At 41.8% G+C, this 27,575-nt stretch overlaps 1 protein-coding gene across 4 annotated transcripts in view; it reads left to right on the forward strand.

The window, feature by feature from the left end:
• LOC137370986 (deuterosome assembly protein 1-like) overlaps nucleotides 1-27,575 on the forward strand; it is a 202,996-nt gene that overhangs the window by 112,522 nt on the left and 62,899 nt on the right. For 3 of the 4 annotated variants that reach the window (XM_068032890.1, XM_068032889.1, XM_068032892.1), the window contains 2 exons: nucleotides 12,408-12,551; nucleotides 26,173-26,287. In XM_068032890.1, coding sequence (XP_067888991.1) covers nucleotides 12,408-12,551; nucleotides 26,173-26,287 — 259 coding nt within the window. The remainder of the gene's footprint in view (nucleotides 1-12,407; nucleotides 12,552-26,172; nucleotides 26,288-27,575) is intronic. The other variant, XM_068032891.1, reaches the window with a different exon arrangement.

The following is a 27,575-nucleotide window of genomic DNA, read 5'->3' on the forward strand; positions in this document are numbered from 1 at the left end:
TAAACCAGTCCTCTATCCATGCTACAATATTACCCCCAACTCCACAAGCCCCTATCTTGTGTGTTAACTTTTTGTGAGGCACCGTTTCGAATGCCTTTTGGAAATCCAAGTATACTACATCTACTGGTTCCCCATGTTGGATATATAGATTTAGGTTGATCTGTCCATCTTCTGTGCTAGCTCCTGCTATTTCTCTGCTTCTAGACAATCACTCAGCATGGCAAGAGACCTGAATGAAAGTAGACTGCTGAGCAGCAATGAAGTTGTTAAAGCTCTATATTTGGTTCCCCAATATAGTGAATTGAAAGACAAACCACCATAGATTAACTGTATATAAACTGTAGTGTAATATTGTAAAATGAAGCATAGTTGCAATACTACATAATTCTATCGCTGAAAATAGAGACATGTTGTCGAAGCTTTTCATCTTGCACTCATCAGGACAATCTCCAAGAATACCAATGTAAGGAAAAACAACAACTTTATACTGTATGAGAAGAGAGTGCTGTTTGGTTGGCAAGTGAACTCTGATTGGTAGAGGCATTGCCATGGAGAATGCACCGGTTTACAGTGACTGACTGTTAACTGCCAAGCTTTGTTTGAAATTTAACCAGGCAGCTTGACTCTGATTGGTCAAGGCATTACCCTGGGAATGAACCAGCGAATGGTTGTCACTTATTTTGTTTAGCTGAAACAGGCGCAATGTTTGTACATATTCTTTCTGTCTGCAAAGAACAGGGCCCTGTGTATTAATGTGCTAAGAATTACCCTGACAACCAATTTAAGATTGTCAGTAGGGCTCGCAGTGTGGCGCATTTGCATGTAGTGGAAGCTACAAGCTTGATACACTCGGACTTGTGTTCCGTGTCAGTGCGCCATTTTCCCACACTCTCTTGGCCAGTCTGGACATAGCAGTGGAAGCCTTTCCCATGCACTTTTTGATTTTTGCATCGAGAGACAGGTTACTGGTGATAGTTGAGCCTAGGTAGGTGAACTCTTGAACCACTTCCAGAGTGTGGTCGCCAATATTGATGGATGGAGCATTTCTGACGTCCAGCCCCATGATGTTCGTTTTCTTGAAGCTGATGGTTAGGCCAAATTCATTGCAGGCAGCCGCAAACCTGACGATGAGACTCTGCAGGCACTCTTCAGTGTGAGATGTTAAAGCAGCATCGTCAGCAAAGAGGAGTTCTCTGATGAGGACTTTCCGTACTTTGGACTTCGCTCTTAGACGGGCAAGGTTGAACAACCTGCCCCCTGATCTTGTGTGGAGGAAAATTCCTTCTTCAGAGGACTTGAACGCATGTGAAAGCAGCAAGGAGAAGAAAATCCCAAAAAGTGTGGGTGCGAGAACACAGCCCTGTTTCATGCCACTCAGGATAGGAAAGGAGTCTGATGAGGAGCCAAGATGTTGAATTGTGCCTTTCATATTGTCATGGAATGAGGTGATGATACTTAGTAGCTTTGGTGGACATCCAATCTTTTCTAGTAGTCTGAAGAGACCACGTCTGCTGACGAGGTCAAAGGCTTTGGTGAGATCAATGAAAGCAATGTAGAGGGGCATCTGTTGTTCGCGGCATTTCTCCTGTATCTGACAAAGGGAGAACAGCATGTCAACGGTCGTAAAGTTGTTGTTTTCCCTTACATTGGTTGTTCTTGTGGATTGTCCTGATGAGTGCAAGACAAAAAGCTTCGACAACATGTCTCTATTTTCAGCAATACTCAAGTGCTGTACTACCAAACGATATAATTATATATTGCCTAGATTAACTATTAAAATGTATTCAGTTAAATATTTATCAAAATATGTATTTGAAGCTGGGAATTGTGCTAAATTAGTTATAAAACCAAATTAAATGCTCAACGCCTAGGAGAGACAATCAACATTAAATTATTAACATTGATCTGATCATGTAATTTCCTGATGGACAAACAATATTATCATACATACAATGGATGAACAGTATAATTATATGCCTGAATTATTTTTTATTTTATTGCATTAATGTTGTGCAGTATAGCAAGATATGTTTGGAATTATGTATGGTGTACTTCGCCCAGTATGTTAGCTTTATAAGATGATTTCATAAATTCAAAGAAATTTAACAATAGGAAGAGACTATTCAGTCTGTTATGCCTGTGCTAATTATAACTTCAGAGCTATCCTTTCTAATCCACTTTCTTCACTAAAATACCCCCATCCTATCTTCTTTTATCTTTGCATCAAGCAATAACTAATCCTCGACACTTTCAATCTTCATTATATATTGCCTGATGTTCTTTCACTAATTCCTTTGCCCTTATTGCCTTTCTCAACCACAGCTTTCTCTACCATTCTTATGGCCACCCCTAGATCTCATCACACATGGTCTCTAATGCTGACTAGGCTTTTTCCAACCACTCTCTTATCTCCATTCTTCTGTGTATGCCTAGCTGCTCTGCTCGCACTTTATGCTCTTGGGTAACAGCTACTCCAAAAAATGCTGTCTACCTCCTTGTGTGACTCTGACCTGCCCTGTCTCTAACTCACCCTGCAAAAAAATAAAGACCTCTGTCAGTTTTCTTCATAAGTGTCTCACCTTCATCTTCAATATCCTTGTCCCCCTCACATCCCAAATGGTCTCTCAGCCCCATCACCTTCCTGATATAACAGCCATGCTGCAGCCTCAGGACATCACAAAGCATTTCACATCCAATAAGATACTTCAATAAGCAAAACCAGCTGTCAATTTGCACACAACAGGGTTCTAAAAACAGCAAATGAGATAAATCATCAGTTAATGTCATTTTGATCATGCTGGTTGAGGGAGGAATGTTGGAGTCAGGACACAGGGGGAACTCACTGATTATCTTCAAATTGTGCCAGGCAGTTATTTACATCCACCTGAAAAAGCAGATTTAATTTAATTCCACATGTGAAAGATGGCACCCCTGACAATGTAGCACACCCTCAGTACCGCACAGAAGTATTAGCTTTGATTATTTGTTCACATCCTGGAGTAGTGATTCAACCAACAAGCTTCTGACTTAGATGAGAATGCTACCAGCTAAGCCAGGCTAACACTAAGTTCATTTTTCTTCCCCATATCTGCTTTGTTGTGAATCTCTTTCTTCCACCACTGCAAATTGCCCACCTCTGTTCCTATCTCTCACCTTTTGCTACCAAGACTTCAGTCTATGCTTCCGTACCTTATTGCTTGACTTCTCCAATGCCCATCTAATTAGCTTCTCGCATCAATCCTCCACAAGCTCCAGTCCATCCACAATGTCATAGCCCATGACTTCACCTATACTGTCCCAGATTCCCATCACTCGCATGCTCTTTCAGCTCCATTGGTTTCACATGCGCTAGTATGTTGATTTCAAAATTCTTATTCACATTTTCAAATTTCTTCGTGGCCTTACCCCACCCTGTCTTATGGAGCCCATATATCGTTCTTAAGTTTCTTCACCCTCCATTCTTCTAATGATGGAGTCCTTGCATCCTGCTCCCTATGCTTTACTGTTAGAAGCTGCTTGGTCAGCCAGCATGCTCATACCATCTGCAATTCTCAATCCAATTCCATACGCCTTTCTCTCTGCTTCAGAAAACCTTTTCAAAACCCTGCTTTCCAACTGTATTTTTAATTTCCACAAAATTTAACAATTTAAATGAAACAGCACAGGGGGCATTTTTTACACAATTTCAATTCAAATTAAGGGTAATTTGTATTGATAGGACTAGGCTATTTAAAGTACATTCCACCTTAATATTGCAGGCAGCTGCTTTGCGAAGGTTACATATAGGAACATCAGTTGGCAGATGAATTGAAAATTTCTCTGGTTTACTTTCCAGACACAATTACCAATTGTGAGATGTCCAAACCAGAAAAACTCAATCTTGGCTAATTACTCAGACAATATTGATTTTTTTTTCAGCTTTGACGACTTCCAATTGGCATCACAGCCCGAAAGCTTAGTCAATCTGTGCATGACCAATGGAGCCATTTGTGAAAATTCTCACATCTGATGATAATTGTGCAACTACCAGCTGAGAGAGTAGTCTTAAAATTTCAGAGAAATAAGTAAATACCTTTAAAGAATTAGGAGTAGGTATTTTAAAAGAATGTAAACCATTTGATGCACTATTAAGAAGAGAATAGAGAAGTATTTTTGTTAAAAGTTCTTGCAATACTCTTCTCCTTTGGGTATATGCAAGTTTTTGAGGTCGAGTAATAGCTTATTGACTATAATTATCTGTGTTTGCTTTGCCTGCTTTTCCCTCATTTTACTAAATTTAAATGTGTTTATATCAGTGTCCATGGCCCCCATGGAGTCCCCCATTTTCACATTGCCCAACACATATGTGTGGGTTTCTAATATTTTCACGTTTTTTTTTTACTAGTTTTCTCCCATTTTCTACTACCCTCTCCTAAGTGCATTAACTCATGCTAAATATGCTTCCATGGTACTTTATTCAAATAGCCACAATTCACATGTTAGCCTGGATAGTGAATGTTGGCAGATTTTTTAACCACCTAGGGCACCATAACCAAGCTTGATCCTGTTCTCACCTGACACCCACACACTTCCTAACTAAGGTCATTGGGTGGTGATCAGGAGCAAGAACTGAGTCTGATTCTCCCTTCCCTAATCAAAGGGTGCGGAGACCTGTTGTAGGACCTCTACTCAAACCCTAGGTGAAATCAGCTAACTCAACCCAGACTGAGAATTAAACTTGGATCTTCTAGTCGCTACAGTTCTGTTGCACACAGTGCCTTTACCAGTAAGCCATTACAAGGGCTCTTGTGAGGCTTCTTATTCATCTGTATTCTTCTCAATCTTAGGCAGTCCCCCAGGATCGAGGATAGCTTGCTTCTATTCTGGTTTAATGGGTTTTGAGAAGGCTGATAAGTCCAATTTATGTTCTGCAGACTCTGCCACATGATGGACAGGTGCTTGAAGGGTCAGGTAGATGAGTAGTTTGGAGGTTTGTGCGCTCCCTCCGAAGCCTTGACCGCTTCCACATGTTTCCGATGAAGCCCTTCTGTAAAAGCTTCTTTAGGTATGTGAAAAAGAAAAGATTAGCAAGGGTGAATGTAGATCTATTGCAGGCGGAGACAGGAAAGTTTGTGGTGGAGAATGAGGAAATGGCGGAGAGGCTAAACAATTACTTCGTGATTGTCTTCACCGAGGAAGAGGCAGAAAATCTCCCAGAAATACTAGGGAACCAAGGGACTTATAAAAATGAGGAACTGAAAGATATTAGTGTCAATAAAGAGAGTATACTTGAAAAATTAATCGGATTAGAAGTTGATAAATTCCCTGGGCCAGATGAGTTACATCCCGGAGTATTGAATGAGGTGGCTATAGAGATAGTAGATGCATTAGTGGTTATCTTTCAAAATTCTATAGATTCTGGAAGGGTTCCTGCAGATTGGAAAGTAACAAATGCAACCCCACTATTTAAGAAGGGAGCGAGAGAGAAAATGGAGAATGACAGACCTGTTAGTTTGACACCAGTAGTAGGGAAAATGTTAGAATCTGTTATAAAGGAAGAGATAACTGGACACTTAGAAAATAATGATATGATTGTTAGGATGAGACGTGAAGGCTCAGTTAGGGCGCTTGAGAGTTACAAGCTAGCCAGGAAGGATCTAAAGGGAGAGCTAAGAAGAGCAAGGAGAGGACACGAGAAGTCATTGGCGGTTAGGATCAAGGAAAACCCCAAGGCTTTCTATAGGTATATCAGGAATAAAAGAATGACTAGAGTTAGATTAGGGCCAATCAAGGATAGTAGTGGGAAGTTGTGTGTGGAATCAGAGGAGATAGGGGAAGCGTTAAATGAATATTTTTCGTCAGTATTTACAGTAGAGAAAGAAAATGTTATCGAGAAGAATACTGAGATACAGACTACTAGGCTAGATGGGATTGAGGTTCACAAGGAGGAGGTGTTAGCAATTTTGGAAAGTGTGAAAATAGATAAGTCCCCTGGGCCAGATGGGATTTATCCTAGGATTCTCTGGGAAGACAGGGAGGAGATTGCAGAGCCTTTGTCCTTGATCTTTATGTCGTCATTGTCGACAGGAATAGTGCCGGAAGACTGGAGGATAGAAAATGTTGTTCCCTTGTTCAAGAAGGGGAGTAGAGACAGCCCTGGTAATTATAGACCTGTGAGCCTTACTTCGGTTGTGGGTAAAATGTTGGAAAAGGTTATAAGAGACAGGATTTATAATCATCTTGAAAAGAATAAGTTCATTAGCGATAGTCAGCACGGTTTTGTGAAGGGTAGGTCGGGCCTCACAAACCTTATTGAGTTTTTCGAGAAGGTGACCAAACAGGTGGATGAGGGTAAAGCAGTGGATGTGGTGTATATGGATTTCAGTAAGGCGTTTGATAAGGTTCCCCACGGTAGGCTATTGCAGAAAATACGGAAGTATGGGGTTGAAGGTGATTTAGAGCTTTGGATCAGAAATTGGCTAGCTGAAAGATGGTAGTTGATGGCAAATGTTCATCCTGGAGTTTAGTTACTAGTGGTGTACCGCAAGGATCTGTTTTGGGGCCACTGCTGTTTGTCATTTTTATAAATGACCTGGAAGAGGGTGTAGAAGGGTGGGTTAGTAAATTTGCGGATGACACGAAGGTCGGTGGAGTTGTGGATAGTGCCGAAGGATGTTGTAGAGTACAGAGGGACATAGATAGGCTGCAGAGCTGGGCTGAGAGATGGCAAATGGAGTTTAATGCGGAAAAGTGTGAGGTGATTCACTTTGGAAGGAGTAACAGGAATGCAGAGTACTGGGCTAATGGGAAGATTCTTGGTAGTGTAGATGAACAGAGAGATCTTGGTGTCCAGGTACATAAATCCCTGAAAGTTGCTACCCAGGTTAATAGGGCTGTTAAGAAGGCATATGGTGTGTTAGCTTTTATTAGTAGGGGGATCGAATTTCGGAGCCACGAGGTCATGCTGCAGCTGTACAAAACTCTGGTGAGACCGCACCTGGAGTATTGCGTGCAGTTCTGGTCACCGCATTATAGGAAGGATGTGGAAGCTTTGGAAAGGGTGCAGAGGAGATTTACTAGGATGTTGCCTGGTATGGAGGGAAGGTCTTACGAGGAAAGGCTGAGGGACTTGAGGTTGTTTTCGTTGGAGAGAAGGAGGAGGAGAGGTGACTTAATAGAGACATACAAGATAATCAGAGGGTTAGATAGGGTGGATAGTGAGAGTCATTTTCCTCGGATGGTGATGGCAAACACGAGGGGGCATAGCTTTAAGTTGAGGGGTGATAGATATAGGACAGATGTGAGAGGTAGTTTCTTTACTCAGAGAGTAGTAGGGGCGTGGAACGCCCTGCCTGCAACAGTAGTGGACTCGCCAACTTTAAGGGCATTTAAGTGGTCATTGGATAGACATATGGACGAAAATGGAAGAGTGTAGGTCAGATGGTTTCACAGGTCGGCGCAACATCGAGGGCCGAAGGGCCTGCACTGCGCTATAATGTTCTAATTCTAATTGGGCAGAGTCAACATGGATTTATGAGAGGGAAATCATGTTTGACAAACCTGTTGGTGTTTTTTGAGGATGTTACTTGTAGCATAGATAAAGGAGAACCAGTGGATGTGGTGTATTTGGATTTTCAGAAGGCTTTTGAAAGATCCCGCACAGGAGGTTAGTAATAAAAATTAGAGCACATGGGATTGTGGCTACTATACTGGTATGGATTGAGAATTGGTTAACAGACTAGATTTATAAACTTTCAATCCAATTAATTTTTTGAGTACTATCTCTTTATTGCTAGCAATAGCCCTCTCCTCAAAAAACAATCCTTGACTTCTCCGTCCTTGCAAACTACCACCACATCTCCAACCTCCCTTTCCTCTGCAAAGTCTTGAAACATGTTGTCGCCTCCCAAATCCATGCCCATCTTTCCCATAACTCCATTTTTAAATCCCTTCAATCAGGTTTCTGTCCCACCACAGTACCGAAATAGCTCTTATCAAAGTCACAAACGACATCCTTTGTGACTATGACAAAGGTAAACTATTCCTCTTCAACTTGTCTACAGCCTTTGACACGGTTGACATTATCCCCCTGTAACACCTCACCACAGTTATCCAGCTGTGCAGGACTGCATTCGCTCAGTTCCATTCTTACCTATCTAATCTTGGCCTTGGAATCACTTGCAATGGCTTCCCTGCCTGCTCCTGCACCATTCCCTCTGGTATCCCCCAAGGATCTATCGATGGCTTCTCCTATTTTGAATCTCATGTTGTCCCTTGTAGGCATAATCTGAAAACACAGTTTCCACATGTATGCTGACACTACCCAGCTCTACCTCACCACCACTTCTCTCAACCCCTCCATTTTCTCTAAATTGTCTGGCTGCTTATCCAACATCCAGTAAAGGAGGAGAAGAAATTTCCACCAACTAAATATTGGGTAGCTATTGTCTTCGGTTCCTGCCATAAACTTCATTCCCTAGCCACTAACTCTATCTCTCACCCCAACAACTGTCTGAGACTGAACCAGACTGTTCACCTACTTGGTGTCATATTTGACCCCGAGATGAGTTTCCAATCATATATCCTTGCCATCACTTAGACTGTCTTTTTCTACCTCCATAACATCACCTGACTCTGTCCATTGCCTCTGTTCATCTGCTGCTGAAACCCTCATCTGTGCCTTTGTTACCTCTATACTTGACTATTCTGTTACAGCCACGTAGTGAGGGGTATGGGTGTTTCCCACTGTTCAACTCTCATCTGACCGCAGCAAGTGTTTTTTTGTTATTAGGATTTAACCCTTTTGTGTTTTATTTGTCAAATGAACAGCAACAGGTTTTCTTGAAGGTTTAAAACAGAAGATTAATTATTTATTGATCAGTACGCCTTATCCCAAAATTGTCGCAACTGCATCCACTCACATATTCACTGGCACATACACATACACACACAAGAAAATACAGATAGAGAGGAAAGGGGGTAAGTGGTTTTCATGTGAGGTAGGGTTTCGGGGTTCACGGTAAACCTGTTGAATTCTCTCAGAAGTCAAGTTCTCATTGGTTGCAGGCCTGAGGTGTTTGTAGGTCTCTCTTTTGGTTGAAAGTTCAGTTTGAAGACAGAGGATCACTTCCAATTCACTGCTGCATAAGTTAAAAATATAAAATTTACAGCAGGGTGGCTCCCTTTTGGCTTGCTGGATTTTCTCCCAGCTCTTAGCTGGACAAGCTTCTTGGTGATGCTTCTTTCTGGGTGTCTCTCTCCAGGGAGCTACTTTTAAGGTCAAAATGGTCTTACATCATGCTACTGTTGGGAGACATAGATTTCCCTACCTGTGGTGAACCACAATGGCCCAGTATTTGGCTACTTCACACCTTCTTTGTTTCAGAAGAACCCATTCAATTTGGGAATGTTTCAGGAGGGGGTAATTGACACCTTTCAACCTGGTTAGGCATCCTTTGTTCTAAACAGATGATGTGGCAATATTCGAATACACATGTGGTCATCTTTTGCAGCATTGTCCTTTTTTTCAAAAAGGTAAAAAGTTAATTTTTATAACTCTTCAGTTTGAGACTTTTTTAATCGTCACACTTCTCGTAAGCATGACAATGCCAAAGGGCTGGCTGACCTCCCACGTTCTACGTTTTGTAAACTTGAGGTCCTCCAAAACTCTGCTGCCCGTGTCCTTACTCACACCAAGTCCCTATCACCCCTGAGCTACATTGGCTCCCACTTATGCCAGTTTAAAAATTCTCATCACTGTTTTCAAATCCCTCCGTGGCCTCGCTCCTCCCTATCTCTGTAATCTCCTCCAGCTCTACAACCCTCCAAGATATTTGTGCTCCTCCAGTTCTGGCCTCTTGAGCTTCCCCGATTTTAATTGGTCTGTCACTGGCAGTTATGCCTTTAGCTGCCAAAACCATAAGCTCTGCAATTCCCTTCCTAAACCTCTCTGCCTCTCTTCTGCTTTAAGACGCTTCTTAAAACCTACTTGTTTGATCAAGCTTTGGTCACCTGGATTAATATCTCCTTATGTGGCTCAATTCCAAATTTTGTTTGATAATGCTCCTGTAAAGTGCCTTGGGACATTTGCAATGTTAAAGGTGTTATATAAATATTAGTTGATACTATTGTTGTTGTTGATAGTCCATATTAATGATCTGTTTACTGGAACTAAATTAAAGTTTGTCAGATTTGCTGACAGAGCTAAAAGAGAGCAGTGGAGACCAAGACCGCATCTACAAATTGGCAGAAGGATTTAGATTGTTTCAGCATTTAAGCAGACAAATGACAAATTAAATTTAGTACTGATCATAACTCAAAGCTCAGACAACATTGTTTCTATTTTCTCTCATTTTTGTTACTTGTCTTGTTTGAACTTTGTGGATCTGGAGATTTGGAAAGGACAGCTTTCAGTGCTGCTGCTGCAATTGTAGATAAATCATAAAACAGAACATCTCAAACTATTACAAAAGCCAAATTTGCAGATACTGGAAATCTGAAATGAAAACATAAAATACTGGAAATACTCAGCAGGTCTGGCAGTATCAATGGAGAGAGATGGTTCTGATGAAAGGTCATTGACCGGCAGCACTGGAAGCAGGTGCCGCTTCTACTCATGCGTTCAGTGGCCTACCACAAGTGCCCCTATGTCACTCTGGCAGTATGGCCCTTCAGTGCTGGTACCTTTCCCCCCTGCTGCCGTTGTCTAACAATGCCCTCTGTGCACCACCCTCCTGCCACCACTCACTGGCACTCTCGATGGCTGGTTGAGAGACCCAGCACTGAGCTCCCATTTCCTTGCTGCCTCCTTTAAACAGCCAAGGTTCTAAAGCCCCGTGGTCCCCATCGACATCAGTAAAATCTGAAATGCAGTGTAAAATTCCAGTTAATTGGCTTTTAATATACTTTAATCGAAGTCCCGTGACATCGATGTGCGAAGTCCATCCTCCATGGTTTGCCACTGTTGGTAAATTCCAGAAGCAACATAAAGCCATCGAACCTCCGGACCAATGCGTTCTGATCCCATCTTATGCCCTCCCCCCTCCAAATTCGTTCCAAAGGGCCTGGTAACATTCTGGCCATTAACTCTGTTTCTCCACAGATACTGCCTGAGCTGCTGAGTATTTCCAGCTTGAGATAAATCTTAGCACAATTTAGTAGAGTTGACAGTACAAGCTTATATTGGATTATAGCTAATGTAAATCTCAGATATTAAAGGAATGATTCATTTGGCTGAACATTGCTGTTGCTAATTATGTGATGACTGGCTCTTTTTGTGGTGTCTGTTGCCTGAGTTGATTAAGCATTCATGTAAGATTTGTTGAGGTAGCTTATCACTTTCAGTAGCAGCAATTATTTAAAAAAATGTAACTTCTAGTCATTCTGAAAAAAAAACTCCCGATTGCAGAACAGTTTTGAATGTGCAGCTGACTGAATACAGAACCCATCTGCACACACTGGCAAGTAAATACGAACTTAGAATTCTTACTGGAACTAGGGAAAATTCAATTTTCTGTCTGTTTTGCTTGAGTAATTATGACAAAATATTAATGTAGATTTTAATGAGAAACTAATTTCTGTGTGATCCAACTTGTGAAGCAGAATGGACAGAAAATCCGTTGTGATGCTTGTGCTAAAGTGCAGTTGCTCACATTTCTGCTGAAAAGAACAATATGGTAAAATAAGTAACTTGATTTTATCAACAGGAGTTGCTATATAAAACCCATAATCTATTATTTTTTGAGTTGCAATTCATTTAGTTGTTTCAAATGTGTCATTGCAAATCTAAATTTTAACAATGGAATCTGTACAAGATATTTGATAAATGAAAATATGTAATATCATATTGTAGATTAACAAGAGATCAGTTCTCTTGGTTCTTTTTAAATTGAAATGATTTCAGTCAACTACTTTTGAAATTTATGGGATTGTAAAACTTGCCATGAGTTCTGTTAAAATGTACCATTGGAAAATTTTGAACACTTGCACATTCTTGAGTTTTATAAATTAGATGTTTTTGGGGATCATGGGATATAGTATTTTAAATGTTTAGCTTCTAGATATGTCAGAGCTTCTGTCTTTCGATGAGACGTTAAGCTGAGGCCCCTTCTGCCCTCAAAGGTAGGAGATCCTATAATGCTACTTTTTTTAAATATAAAAGAGCAGGGGAATCCTACTGGTGTCCTGGTCAATATTTATCCTCAACCAACACCAGAAATAGCAGATTATTTGGTCATTATCACATTGCAGTTTGTGGGATCTTGCTGTATTCAAATTGGTTGCCATGTTTCCTACATTACAACAGTGACTACACTTCTGAAATACTGCATTGACTGTAAAGCACTTTGAGACACCCTGAGATTATGAAAGGCACCTCATAAATGCAAGTTTTTTTTTATAATTGGCTGATTTTTATTTGTTTTCTATAGGCTAATGGAACAAAGTTCACCAATTTTAGTGACTGGCGAGCGAACTAATCTGGACATGGAATTCAAAAGCTCTTTGAGACATCTTCAGGCAAGCAGTAAGAATGAGACAATGCTGCAGTCAGAGATCATGAGGTTAAAAGCAGAGTAGGTAAAATATTGTAACTGAATTGGTTCTAAATAAAATCCTCGGCAGAATGAAACATTTAATAAGAGCATATTTTGTGTCCCTTTGAATAGTGCCAGAAATTACATGCAGGAAGGTATTTCTGTAGCATGTGGTCCTTAATTTGTTTCTCATTCAAGTAACTCCCTTGTTACATTTGTAACATATGTAACATTGCAGTTTACTAAAGTTGAATGCTGGCACTCAAAAATTCAAACAAGGCATGAGCATGCAGCTTTCTTATAAATTAAGCCATACCCAAATTTCACATCTATTGCCGGTATGTGTAACAGAAAAGTGACAAGGAGGCCTAATGTAATCGAAAATAACAATGTTTTTCTACCCATGGCATGCATTTCCTGGTGAAGGACGTAAGTCTGAATAAATGGAACAAAATACAACATGAGTATGTTACTCAACATGCTAGAAATAGTATTTGATATTAGGCTTAGATATACTCTCCTACAGCACCTCATGGACCAGGCCATAAATGCACCAGACAGTAGTCGTTACAGTTTCTCTAAAATATTTTCATTTTTGACTTTTTATCTTAAATATTCCTTTGCAGGATTATTTTATCATTTATTTATAGTCAGTAGTTAAATACTACTACTAACACCACTAAGAACACTGTAGAAATCTTTATAAAAGCACAATTAAGTAGTGCAAACTCCTGTATATAGGAATGAACGATGTTAGAAGCCTAATAGTAAATTGTGCAGAAGAGATAACTGCAGTCATAGGGGGCAAATGGAGTTGCATTTTAAGGAAAGGGTAATAAAGGTACTGGAATGGCAGTACATTAAGCGTTCCTCTGTAACCTGGCCCATTGAAGTCATCATCTGAGCTCTCTGTAGCAGAACAGGTGTGCGACCTTGTCCTCCAGCAAGCTAGCATCCGTGTTTGCTTTTCCTCCTGCCCTGGCTGCAGTGCCCTTGTGTCCAGTGTCTCACCACATGCAGATCCCTATCCTTTATCCTATTCTCTAAATTACACACAATGTCAGTATCTCAGCTGGTGGCTGCAACTGTGAAATCAAGTGATGGTATGTTTTCATCTGCACTGTCTTTTTGCTCTTCCACTGCTAGGGTAGGTTGCATTTCTTGGCTATGTGTGAAAAGAAAAATGGGCAAGGGCAGGATTGTGGTGAGGAGAGAGAAGAACATAAGAAATGCATGCTTACACCACCAGCAGCTTCTCTGTTAGGAGGTTGTGGGATAAGAGGAGGAGGATTAGTATGCAGATACCCTCGTTTTCAATGGCTTCAGCCCCGCAGGCTGCCTTAGCAATAGCCCTTTCCATAATGGCCAGCACCATCTCATCCATGGGGGTTAAAACATAGAGACGCACCTCTGTGATTAGTTCCTGCTATCTCCTGCCACTTCTGCCCTCCCCCACCCCCTTAGGGTCCAAGACATCGCTCCTCTGTTGGACCTCTGCCAACAAGACCTCCAGTGCAACATTCAAAAGCCTTGATGCACACTCTCTCCCATGATCAGCCATTATTGATTGGTGCACAGCATGCTATTCCCAATGATCTCAGCATCTCCAGCAGCCACAATACGCCTTCACTTTAAATGGTGCAGGGGAGCTTTACGTAGTGCTGGAAAATAACCAGAATGGGCCCCTTGCTGTTGCATGCAGCCAATGAACAGTACAGGTCGTGCTGGCTGCAAACAGAAATCATTATAATCAGCAGGCAGCACAAAGTTGCTGTACTGCCTGCATTTCACTGAACGGGTATGGGTTAATTGTGCATAGCGATCCCCATGCCTGTTTTCAGGGGCTAACCGATTTAACCCTCTGTGGTTTAGGCCTCTCTCCAGAGATTTAAGTACGTAAACTGTACTAACATGGCAATGCAGTACTGAAGGAACGCTACCCTGTCGAAGGTGCTGTCTTTCAGATAAGGCATTAAACTGAGATCCTGAATGCCCTCTCAGATGGCAGCGGTGTTTCAGAACACCAATGGTCTTCTTAATCAGGACCCTGTTGCGGCATGGCTATCATTTGATGCTTTGTGCCTGTGTTTGGGTTCCTGAGTTGTGAGCCAGTTATTGAGGGGATGTGCTCACCACCCCCCGCCCCCCAGCCACCACCTCGGCAGCAGCCAGCCTGCCACCCGATGATCTGGGTGGAATGGACAGGTTATTGAGGAATGACATAGTATGAAAGCATAATGACTGCTGCAAGGAAATGTGGCACAGACCTGCCTGACTCACTGCCGGTGGTCACAAACAAGTTGAATAATGAGTGAATGTTGAGAAATGAGCTGGTTCCTGATTTGGAGCAAGCAGGGCTATGTGCATGCAATCTGTAATTCCCTGCCTCTGCGGGATCCAGCAATGCGGGAAAATCCCATTGCTCTTTCTTCCTGCTTGTCAGACTTGATGGGGAAGGTAGTGAACTGTTGAGTCTTTGCAAAGAATGCACTGGTGTTCTGCCAGATGGCTGTGTGCAAAACAAACTGAGATTGCTAATGTCACCAGAAGCAGTTTGGAAGGAGTTAGATACATAAAAACTGAAAGCCACAGTGAATGTAGTTACTGTTTTATCAGCTTGTTCCTTGTCAGAAATCTTTTGGGATAATTTTAACCGAACCTGTCCAGCAGGAAACTGATTGGTCAGAATTGGCCTTCTTTTTACACCTGCCAAATTTACTTTCACAAGTACAGAAGCTAAAAATATAGCTAGAGTTTTAAATCAAAGATAAAAAGAGACTAAACAATCATATTAATCTCTGTTAAACATTGAAACTGGTTGGTTATTGGTATTTTTATCGACCTGCTATGGACCATTTTTGGGTTTGTTGTGTGATCAACAAGCCAGATTGGTACAATGCCGACAACCAATTTTACTCAGAATGATAAAAGCAAAATACTGCGGATGCTGGAAATCTGAAATAAAAACAAGAAATGCTGGAACCACTCAGCAGGTCTGGCAGCATCTATGAAAAGAGAAGCAGAGTTAACGTTTCGGGTCAGTGACCCTTCTTCGGAACTGACAAATATTAGAAAAGTCACAGGTTATAAGCAAGTGAGGTGGGGGTGGGGCAAGAGATAACAAAGGAGGTGTAGATTGGACCAGGCCACATAGCTGACCAAAAGGTCACGGAGCAAAGGCAAACAATATGCAAACAACACACCATTAACATCCGAAGAAGGGTCACTGACCCGAAACGTTAACTCTGCTTCTCTTTTCACAGATGCTGCCAGATCTGCTGAGTGGTTCCAGCATTTGTTGTTTTTATTTCAGATTTCCAGCATCCGCAGTATTTTGCTTTTAATTTTTTTTCCCTGTTCTTTGTAATACACAGTAGTGGATAACTCCACTGACACTGATGCTGAATGGGGTGATAGCTTGTCAGTAATTTATATGCAGGGATGAATTTTCATGGATATCCTCAATTGGAGCTGACCTTAGTTGAGCTTAACTCTACAATGCAGAGCTAATGCGAAGGCTGTACTTTTGAACAGTGTGAGACCAAATTCTAATTGACAGGTAGTCAGTTGAGCTTGATTGAGGATATCTATTATAAGGGTAAATTTTCATCTTCAGCACAGAGCTTTTCACCCCCAGAGAACATAAAAAAGGTTGTGTGTGCGGTCATGATTTTCTATCTGTGAAGATGATAAGATGTAGCATATTAATGATGGGATTTAATACAGGATTCAGGTGCACATTGTTGGTGGTGCAGGTGCACATAGTTGGTGGGGTCAGTGGGCAAGCTATATGCCAGCAGAGTGTTTGGTTAAAGAAAATCACCAAAAGTCTGCAATTCAAGATATTAGGGTGAAACTGAGTAGTGATGATTGACTACATATACTGTGCCAAGGAATTGGAACAAAGTAGGGTAATCTAAAAGGCAAGGAGTAAGATTGTAATTGAAGGGTGCACAATCTGTGACTTGTCCCTCAGTCATCCTCTCCAACCTTAACTAGCTGGAGATGTGTTCAATAAAATCTATTTAGACTATTTAGCATATTATTGTCAGAATCAGTATCACCAACTGTTACTTAATGAAATTGTCATGTAGTACTCTTAACAGCTGTTAACACCACCTCTAACATAATTTTCCTTATTTACGATTCCTACAGCGTAAATTATCTGTAAAAATGTGCACATATTCCTAGATCACACATTGTATAGACCTCATGTTAAGAAACATTGACCAAGAAATTCAATGGCCCCTGCTTTTTAGGATGGGTAGGAAGAGTGTGCTCATTACGAGGCAGAAGTGCACCACCTGCCATATTAGTATAGTCAACAAAAAAAGAAATCTAGGGCCACACCTGAAATAGGCATAGGCAAATCAGGGGCCTAATTCTGGTTTGTGAACACCCTTATGCAAATTTGGGCTGCCTTGAATGCAGTTGTCACCAGGTCAACTGTATTCAGGAAAGCTAAATCTATATTTGGCCTAACCCATGGTCCTTAAAGGGATTGTTGCAGGCTGCCACTAAAAAGGCAAATTTTAATAAAATGTTTACTTGCATGTGCAGTCAAGAGGTGCAAGAGTGCTTCTCATGGCAGTCCCACAAACTGTTGCCAGCACACAGTCACCTTGCTTCCTGGTCATCTTCTTTCCTGACAGTGCCCTCCAAAATTGTTTTCCTCCTGATTGCTTTCCCTCCCGTTCACCCCTCTCCTGATCACCTTCCCTTCTCCTTTAAGACCTTACCTGAGGCTGCTGCCGGTGGCACAGTGGCCCAAAATTCCATGCCTCCTCAAAGGCGAGCTGCTTGGGAGTGTCCAGCAGGTATCCACAGCTCACCAGTCTGATTTAAATGAGGCCCAAGAGACAATATTAGATGCACATTGGGCCTACCCATTCAGCCACAGGAATCATTCCTTGCACACCGTTATACAATTTCTACGTCATTAAGCCTTTATTTAAAGCGAGTTGTAGATTTGATTCTTTGGACAGCCCTCAAATGCATGTACAGCATCACAAAACCTGAAGTATATTTTGAGTTTTACTTATGGTTAAACATCAAAAATGTTGTTGCATACTGAAACCAAGGCATGTATTTTTAACTTTTTCTCCTGCCATTTATGTCTCCTTTCAGTCTCCAGATAAAGAATCCTATAGCATACAATGAGAAGCAGTAAAACTTCATTTTTCATTAATATTTCTAAAGTACTTTTGCTATTTAATTCTGTTCTGTTATTTTCCTGTAGTTAATTTTTAAAAATTCTTTAAACGTTCCAGGCACTTATGCAGAGCTTGTTTTTATCTTCGAATATTTAGAAATTGATACATTTGAAGCAATTATAGTTGCAGTGTCACACTACATAATATACTCCTAAATTACATAGACCAGATTCACTTCCTGTTTAAATGAATGGTTTCTAATTTTTTGATAAATCTTAAAAACTTTAATGTGTAACCAGCATAAAAATGATCCTTTAGCAATTAGTATCATTCTTTTTTAAAAGTTTAAAGACAGAGTTCAATTATTGAAAAAAGATACCAATCACATGCACTACCCCCTAGGAACATGAGAACAGGAGTAGGCCATTCAGCCCATCAAGCCTGCTCTGCCATTCAATTCAATCATGGCTAATCATCTACCTCAATGCCACTTGCCCGCGCCATACCCATATTCCTTGATGTCATTAGTCGGTGAGATGGTGGTGTAGTGGTAATGTTGCTGAACTAGTAATCCAGAGGGCTAGGCTAATGCCATGGGGCATGGATTCAAATCTCACCATGGCAACTGGTGGAATTTAAATTCAATTAATTAATAATTATCTGGAATTGAAAGCTAGTATCAGTAATAGTTTCATGACACCATCATCAATTGTTGTAAAAACCCATCTGGTTCACTAATATCCTTTAGGGAAGGAAATCTGCTGTTCTTACCTGGTCAGGCCTAGATGTGACTCTGGACCCACAACAATGTGGTTGACTCTTAACTGCCCTCTGAAATGGCCTAGCAAGTCACTCAGTTGTCAAGGGCAATTAGGAATGGGAAATAAATGCTGGCCTTGCCAGTGACGCCCACAACCCATGAAAGAGTAAACAAAATCCAGACAGCTGTCGATTTCTGTCTTGAATATGCTCAATGATTGGGCTTCCACAACCCTCTGGGATAGAGAATTCCAAAGATTCACCACACTCTGAGTTAAGAAATTCCTTCTCATCTCAGTCTTAAATGGCCTACTCCTTATTCTGAGACTATGTCATCTGGTTCTAGACTCACCAGCCAGGAAAACATCCTATCCACATTCACCCTGTCACATCCTGTAAGAATTTTATAAGTTTCAATGAGATCACCTCTTATTGTTCGAAACTCTAGAGAATAAAGGTCCAGTTTCTGCAATCTGACAATCCTACCATCCCAGGGATTCGTCTGATGAACCTTTGTTGCACTCTCTCTATGGCAAGTATATCCATCCTTAGACAAGGAGACCAAAACTGTACACAATACTCCAGGTGCAGTCTCACCAAGGCTCTACACAATTGCAGCAAGACTTCTTTACTCCTGTACTCAAAACCCCTTGTGATGAAGGCCAACATACCATTTGCTGTCCTGCATGCGAGCCTTTAGCGATTCATGAACAAGGACACCCAGGTCCCTTTGGACATCAGCATTTCCTAATCTCTCACCATTTAAGAAATACTCTGCCTTTCTGTTTTTTTGCTACCAAAGTGGATCATTTCACACTTATTCACATTATATTCCATCTGCCATGTTCTTGACCATTCACTCAGTCTGTCCAGTTCCTCTTGAAGCCCCCTTGCATCCTCCTCATAACTTACATTCCCAACTGGTTTTGTGTCATCAGCAAATTTGGAAATATTATATTCGGTCCCCACATCTACATCATTTATATAGATTATGAACAGCTGTGGCCCCAGCATTGATCCTTGTGGTACCTCACTAGTAACAGACAGCCATCCTGAGAATGACCTGTTTATTCCTACTCTCTTTTCTGTCTGTTAGCCAATTCTCAATCCATACTAGTATATTACCCCCAATCCCATGTGCTCTAATTTTGTTTACTAAACCCCTGTGTGAGACCTTATCAAAATCCTTCTGAAAATCCAAATACACCACATCCATTGGTTATCCTTTATCTATGCAACAAGTAACATCCTCAAAAAACTCCAACAGGTTTGTCAAACATGATTTCCCTTTCATAAAACCATGTTGTCTCTGCCCAAACATATCATTATTTTCTAAGTGTCTAGTTATCACAATTTCGATAACAGATTCTTACATTTTCCCTACTACTGACGTGAAACAAACAGGTCTGTAGTTCCCCATTTTCTCTCACCCTCCTTTCTTAAACAGTAGGATTACAGTTTCTGCTTTCCAGTCTGCAGGAACTTTTCCAGAATCTATAGAATTTTGAAAGATAACCACCAATGCCTCCACTATCTCTAGAACCACCTCCTTCAACTCTCTGGGATGTAGCTTATCTATTCCAGGGGATTTATCAACCTTCAACCTAGTTAATTTTTTGAGTATTACATCTTTATTAATACTAATTTCTTTCAGTTCCTCATTTTAACAAGTTCCTTGGTTCCCTCATATTTCTGGGAAATGTTCTGTATCTTCCTCCATGAAAACAGTCACAAAGTAAGTGTTTAATTTCTCCACCATTTCCCTATTCTCCATTATAAATTCTCCTGTCTCCGCCTGTAATGGACCCACATTTGTCCTTGCTAATCTTTTCCTTTTCACATACTTAAAGAAGCTTTTACAGTCCGCCTTTATGTTTCTCACTCACTTGCATTCATATTCTCTTTTCCCTTCCTTTGTCAGTTTCTTGGTCATCCTTTGCTGGACTTTAAATTGCTCCCAATCCTTGGGCTTACCACTTTTTCTGGCAATCTATAAGCCACTTCCCTTGATCTAATGCAATAGAGTCATACAGTTGTACAGCATAGAAACAGGCCCTTCGGCCCACTGCGTCCATGCCGACCATAATGCCTGTCCATACTAATCCCACCTGCCTGCATTAATTCCATATCCCTCGATGCCTTGCTCATTCAAGTACCTGTCCAGATGCCACTTAAATGTCACTACTGTTCCTGCCTCCACCACCTCCTCAGGCAGCTCATTCCAAATTCTTTGTGTGAAAAATTTACCCCTTTGATCCCCTTTAAAACTCCTCCCTCTCATCTTAAATCTATGCCCTCTAGTTTTAGTCACCCCTACCATGGGAAACAGACTCTGGCTATCTACCCTATCTACGCCTCTCATAATTTTATATACCTCTATCATGTCCCCTCTCAGCCTCCTTCGTTCCAGGGAAAACAGACCAAGCCTATCCAGTCTCTCTTTATAACTCCAGCCCTCCAAACCGGGCAACATCCTTGTGAATCTTTTCTGCACCCTCTCTAGCTTAATCACATCTTTCCTGTAGTGCGGCGACCAGAACTGCGCACATTACTCTAAATGCGGCCAAACCAACGTTATGTACAACTGTAACATGACGTCCCAACTCTTGTACTCAATGCCTCGACCAATGAAGGCAAGCATGCCATACGCCTTCTTCACCACCCTGTCTACCTGTGTTGCCACTTTCAGGAAACTATGCCCCTTACATTCACATCCAAGTCATTAATATATATGACAAACAACAGAGGGCCCAGCACCAATCCCTGCGGCACACCACTGGTCACCAGCCTCCAATCTGAAAAACAACCCTCCACTACCACCCTCTGCCTCCTACCACCAAGCCAATTTTGTACCCAATTTGCTAGCTCACCCTGGATCCCATGTGTTTGAACCTTCTGGACCAGCCTACCATGCGGGACCTTGTCAAAGGCCTTGCGAAAATCCATGTAGACAACGTTCATTGCCCTGCCCTCATCAATCCTCTTGGTCACCTCCTCGAAAAACTCAATCAAATTCAAAGACATGATTTCCCACGCACAAAGCCATGCTGACTATCCCTAATCAGACCATGCCTTTCCAGATGCATATAAATCCTGTCTCTCAGAATCCCTTCCAATAACTTTACCACCACTGATGTAAGGCTTACCGGCCTGTAGTTCCCTGGCTTATCCCTGCTGCCCTTCTTAAATAAAGGCACAACACTAACTATCCTCCAGTCTTCCGGTACCTCACCCGTGGCTAACGATGCTACAAAAATCTCTGCCAGGGCCCCAGCAATCTCCTCCCTTGCTTCCCATAGCATCCTAGAATACATCTGGTCAGGCCCTGGGGATTTATCCACCTTAATGCGCTTCAAGACCTCCAACAGCTCCTCCTTTGTAATGTTGATATGCTCCAGGATATCGGTGTTCCCTCCCTTGAACTCACTAGCTTCCATGACCTTCTCCATGGTAAATACTGACGAGAAATATTCATTTAAGATCTTGCCCATTTCCCGTGGCTCCACACATAGATTGATCCTTAAGGGGACCTACTCTCTCCCTAGCTACCCTTTTACTCTTAATATACTTATAGAATCTTTTAGGATTCTCCTTTATCTTATCTGCCAGGGAAATCTCATGGCCCCATTTCGCCCTCCTAATTTCCTTCTTAAGTGTTGTCCTACATCCCCTATACTCCGAGGGACTCACTCGATCCCAGCTGCCTATACCTGACATATGCCTCCTTCTTTGTCCTGACCAGACCCTCAATTTCCCTCGTCAACCAAGGTTCCCTAAGCTTGCCAGCCTTGCCCTTCCATCTAATAGGAACATGCCGGCCCTGAACTCTTCCTATCTCACTTTTAAAAGCCTCCCACTTGCCAGACAGCCTTTCCCAATCCAAGCAATCTTGAACTTCTTTTGTTAGCCACAGTTGATTCATCTTTCCTGTTGGGTTTTTGTGTCTTAGAAGAATGTAGATTTGTTGTAGACCATATCATATTTCTTTAAATACTAGCAATTGCCTGTCTACTGTCAAATCTTTTGGTGTATTTTCCCAATCCACCATAGCCAACTTGCCCCTCAGACCTTCATAGTTTCTTTTGTTCAAGATTTAAGACCCTAGTTTCAGAATGAACTATATCACCTTCAAACTTAATGTAAAATTCTATCATATTATGGGCACTATTTCCCAAAGGCTCCTTTGCAGCAAGGTTATAATTAGTCCTTTCTCATTACATAATACTAGATCTAAAATAGCCAGATCCCTAGTTGGTTCTTCAACATACTGCTCCTGAAATGCATCTCGTACATGCTCGATGAATTCATCCTCCACAGCATTAGTGCTAATTAGGTTTACCCAGTCTAAATGTAAATTGAATTTGCCCATTATTACTGTATTACCCATGTTACATGTACCTCCAATTTCCTGATTCCAGAGACCATGTCTCTGTAATAGCAATTAAATCATACCCATTTTCCTCTATTTATGGCTTCAAATCATCTACCTTGTTGCGAATGCTGCATGCATTCAGATAGAGTGCCCTTAACTTGGTCTTTTTAGCATTATTCCACATTCTGATCCTATTTGATGCTTGCCTCTACTTTATCTGTCTTCTAATTTTGCTTACTACTTTTCTACTTCCTGTTACCAGTTTTGCTTCCCTCCAATCTTCCCTTCCTGCCACACTGAGATTATCAATTTTCTTCTTGCTACTTTGCTCTCTTGCCTTCTCCTCGTTCTATAAATTAGCACATCTTCCCTCACTTGATCCCTCACCCCCACTATATAGTTTAAAGTCCTCTCTACCGCCCTGGTTATACAACTCGCCTGGTCCCAGCACAATTCAGGTGAAGACCGTCCCAACAGTACAGCTCCCACTTTTCCCAGTACTGATGCCAGTGCACCATGAATCGAGACCCATTTCTCCCACACCAATCTTTGAGCCACAGATTTAACACTCTAATCTAATTTACCCTACTCCAATTTGCTTGTGGATCAGGTAATAATCCAGAGATTATTACCTTTGAGGTTCTGCTTTCTAATTTAGTCCCTACCTGCTCATACTGCCTATGCAGAACCTCTTTCGCAGTCCTATCTATGTCGTTGGTACTCACATGGGCTGCGACAACTGGATCCTCACCCTCGCACTGCAAGTTTCTCTCTAGCCTTGAGCAGATGTCCTGAACCCCAGCACCGGGCAGGCAACACAGCTTCTGGACTGTCGCTCTTGTCCACAGAGAACAATGTCTATCCCCCTGACTGAACTGTCCCCTACTGCCACTACATCCCTATTTACTTCCCCTGCTTGAATGGCTTCCTGTACCACGATGCCATGGTCAGTTTACTCATCCACACTGCAGCCCTTGCTCTCATCAATACAAGCTGAAAAAAACCTCAAACCTGTTGGGCAATTGCAAAGACTGAGGTTCCTCTACTTCTTCCTTCTCGATCCCCTGATCTGCCTCACTCACAGTCAACACCCTGCTGTTCCTGACCACTGACCAAATCCGAAGACGCTATCCTATGGGGTGTGACTGTCTTCTGGAACCAAGTGTCCAGGTAACTTTCCCCCTCCCTGATGCATCGCAATGTCTATTTGGTCTCCAGCTCATCTACTCTGAGCCGAAGCTCCTTGAGCCGCAGATACTTACTGTCGATCTGTCCACCAGCTCCCACATGCTACAGCTGCAACATACCACCTCCCCTGCCATCTATATTGTGTTGTAATTATCTTTTTGATCAATTAATTTATAATTAATAAACCACACTACTGCTAAGCCCCACTCCTAATAAGCCTTAGAACCACAGAAAAAGTACAGCACAGAAGGAGGCCATTCAGCCCATAGTGTACGTGCCGGCCAAAACAACTAGCTGCCCAAACTAATCCCACCTTCCAGCACATGCTCCATAGCCCTGCAAGTTACAGCATTTCAGGTGCATGTCCAGGTACCTTTTAAAAGAATTGAGGGTCTCTGCCTCCACCACCATTCCTGGCAGCGAATTCCAGACACCCACCACCCTCTGGGTGGAAAAGTTTCTCCTCATGTCCCCTCTAATCCTTCTACCAATCACCTTAAATCTATGTCCCCTAGTAACTGACCTCCCTGCCAGGGGCAACAGGTCCTCCCTGTCCATTCTATCCATGCCCCTCATAACTTTGTACGCCTCAACCAAGCCACCCCTCAACCTCCTCAGTTCCAGGGAAAACAACCCTAGCCTATCCAATCTTTCTTCATAGCTGCAACTTTCAAGCCCTGGCAACATTCTTGTAAATCTCCTCTGTACTCTCTCCAGATCAATTATGTCCTTTCTGTAACGTGATGACCAGAACTGCACGCAATACTCCCGCTGTGACCTAACCAGCGTTTTATACAGTTCCAGCATCACATCCCTACTTTCGTACTCTATACCTTGGCCAATAAAGAAAAGCAATCCATATGCCTTTTTCACCACTCTATCCACCTGTCCTGCCACTTCCAGGGACCTGTGGACATGCACTCCAAGGTCTCTCACTTCTTCTACCCTTCTTAATATCCTCCCTTTTATTGTGTATTCCCTCACTTTATTTGCCCTCCCCAAATGCAATTCCTCACGCTTCTCTGGATTGAATTCCAGTTGCCACTTTTCCGCCCACTCAACCAAACCATTGATATGATTCTGGAGTCCGCTGCTTTCCTCCTCACTATTAACTACATGTCCAATTTTTGTGTCATCAGCAAATTTCCCAGTCATGCCTCCCACATTTAAGTCCAGATCATTAATATATACCACAAACAGCAAGGGACCCAACACTGAGACCTGTGGAACACCACATGCATCAACTGCTATGCTTTGTTTCCTGTCCCTGAGCCAATTCTGGATCCAACCTGCCACCTTCCCCTGTATCCCATGGATAATACTACTGCTGATAAACCTTACTACTGTTCATAAAACCTATCTAATAAATTACCTGAGTCTCAGAAGATTCTTATTCATATTATTCCAATTAATGTTACACTAACACCAATTAAAATTCCTTAGTTTAGATAAGATTAAAAAAAGAAAATGTTCACCAACCAATCACTTACCTTCTTTGCTGGAACGTCACACACCAATTCCTCTTTCCCCCTTTGCACCGAATTCCCATGTGAACCAAATTCACACCTTCACTCTCTGACTACATCCCATATGAACCAAATTCACACCTTCACACTCGACTACGTCCCATATGAACCACACTCCTACCTTCACACTCAACTACATCCCACGTGAACCAAATTCACACCTTCATGCTCTGACTATGTTTCACTCAGTCAAAGTCTCCCTCCATATGCCCCTTGCTCCCTGCGATTTGGTAACCTGACTGCTTTTATGGAGCTTCTGATGAGTCACTAGCTAGCTGTGACAGTAATTAACAACTATTGAACCAACTACTTTCTGCTGATTGACAGGTAACTGCCACTGCCAGGCAGCTGTCTGTTTAACAAGGCTATTTAACTAACTTGAAGTTTGAAAATTCTATGTCAAAGTCTGAATCTTAATGTAAATTGAACTTGAGAAAAACTGATCAGAAAGTACCATGTGAACCAAATTCCCACCTTCACACTCTGACTATGTCTCACTCCATCGAAGCCTCCACTCGTGCACCTCTTACTTTGAGCACTCGTCTTTATACTAGCAATATGAAGTTTATATTCAGGAAGGAAAAGTTTAAAAGTAGGACAAAACCAACTACATTTGTGTGACGCTCTGCATAGAGATGAAGATGTATATCGTTTTTCCTTAGGCTTGATTTAACCCACACATATTGCATGGAGCAGAAAGATGAACTCAGCAGAAAGGAGGAGGCGTTACAAAGATTGCAGAATAAGTACATGGAAGGGAACAAAGAAATCAAAAAAGTATGTCAGTAACACAGTGTCTTCTGTAGCACAAGTTTAGAACTTGATTCTTTTTTCATTGCACGTATTTGATCAGTGTCAGTTTTTTTAAGGTGAATCTAAGATGGGATTGCAAGTCAAAAATAGCAACGACAAAATCACCTCCTGTGGTTTTTTTTATAGCACTGGTATGAATTGATATGAAAGACCAATAACTATAAATGAAATGTGACTACATTCACAGAGGCCTGCTGAAAAAATTATAGTTTTAATGGAAAAATTATTACTTTCAACATTCGTTAACCTATTCTGCAATGATACAGATTGGTATAGTGTATTGTTTTATCGCAGCTCGTATAAAGACTCAAAGTATAATACATTTAAACTTTTTTAAAATGAAGATCAGGCAAACAGAAGAAAACAAATAACAGGAAATGACCAGCTGGTCCATCATGCTTGTTCTATATTGTTGTGGTTTAAATTTTGCACACCATAGAATCACAGAAATTTACGAATGACATGCCAACATACTAATTAGGAGCAGAGTAGGCCACTTGGCCCTGTGAGCCTCCTCCACCATTCAATAAGTTCATGGCTGAACTGATTACTCCACATTTCCACCTACTCCCAATAACCTTCCACCTCCTTGCTTAACACGAGTCTATCTACCACTGCCTTAAAAATATTCAAAGATTCTGCTTCCAGCGTCTTTTGAGGAAGAGAATTCCAAAGACTCACGATCCTCTGAGAGAAAGCATTTCTCCTCATCTCTGTCTTAAATGGGCAACCCCTTATTGTTAAACAGTGACCCCTGGTTCTAGATTCTCCCACAAGGGGAAACATCCTTTCCAAATCCGCCCTGTCAAGACCCCTCAGGATCTTACATGTTTCAATCATGTCACCTTGTACTCTTCTAAATTCCAGCGGATACAAGCCTAGCTTGTCCAATCTTTCCTCATAAGACAGCCCGCCCACTCCAGGTATTATTCCAGTAAAGCTTCTCTGTACAGCCTCCAACGCATTTACATCCTTCCTTAAGTAAGGGTGGCACAGTGGCGAGCACCGCAGCCTCACAGCTCCAGCAACCCGGGTTCAGTTCTGGATGCTGCCTGTGCGGAGTTTGCAAGTTCTCCCTGTGACCGCGTGGGTTTCCATCGGGTGCTCCGGTTTCCTCCCACAGCCAAAGACTTGCAGATTGAGAGGTAAATTGGCCATTGTAAATTGCCCCTAGTGTAGGGTTGGGAATGTGGTAGGGAACATGGGATTAACGTACGATTAGTATAAATGGCTGGTTGTTGGTCGGCACAGA

Source organism: Heterodontus francisci, chromosome 6 (genome assembly GCF_036365525.1).
Source record: "Heterodontus francisci isolate sHetFra1 chromosome 6, sHetFra1.hap1, whole genome shotgun sequence".
Classification (NCBI taxonomy): Eukaryota; Metazoa; Chordata; class Chondrichthyes; order Heterodontiformes; family Heterodontidae; genus Heterodontus; species Heterodontus francisci.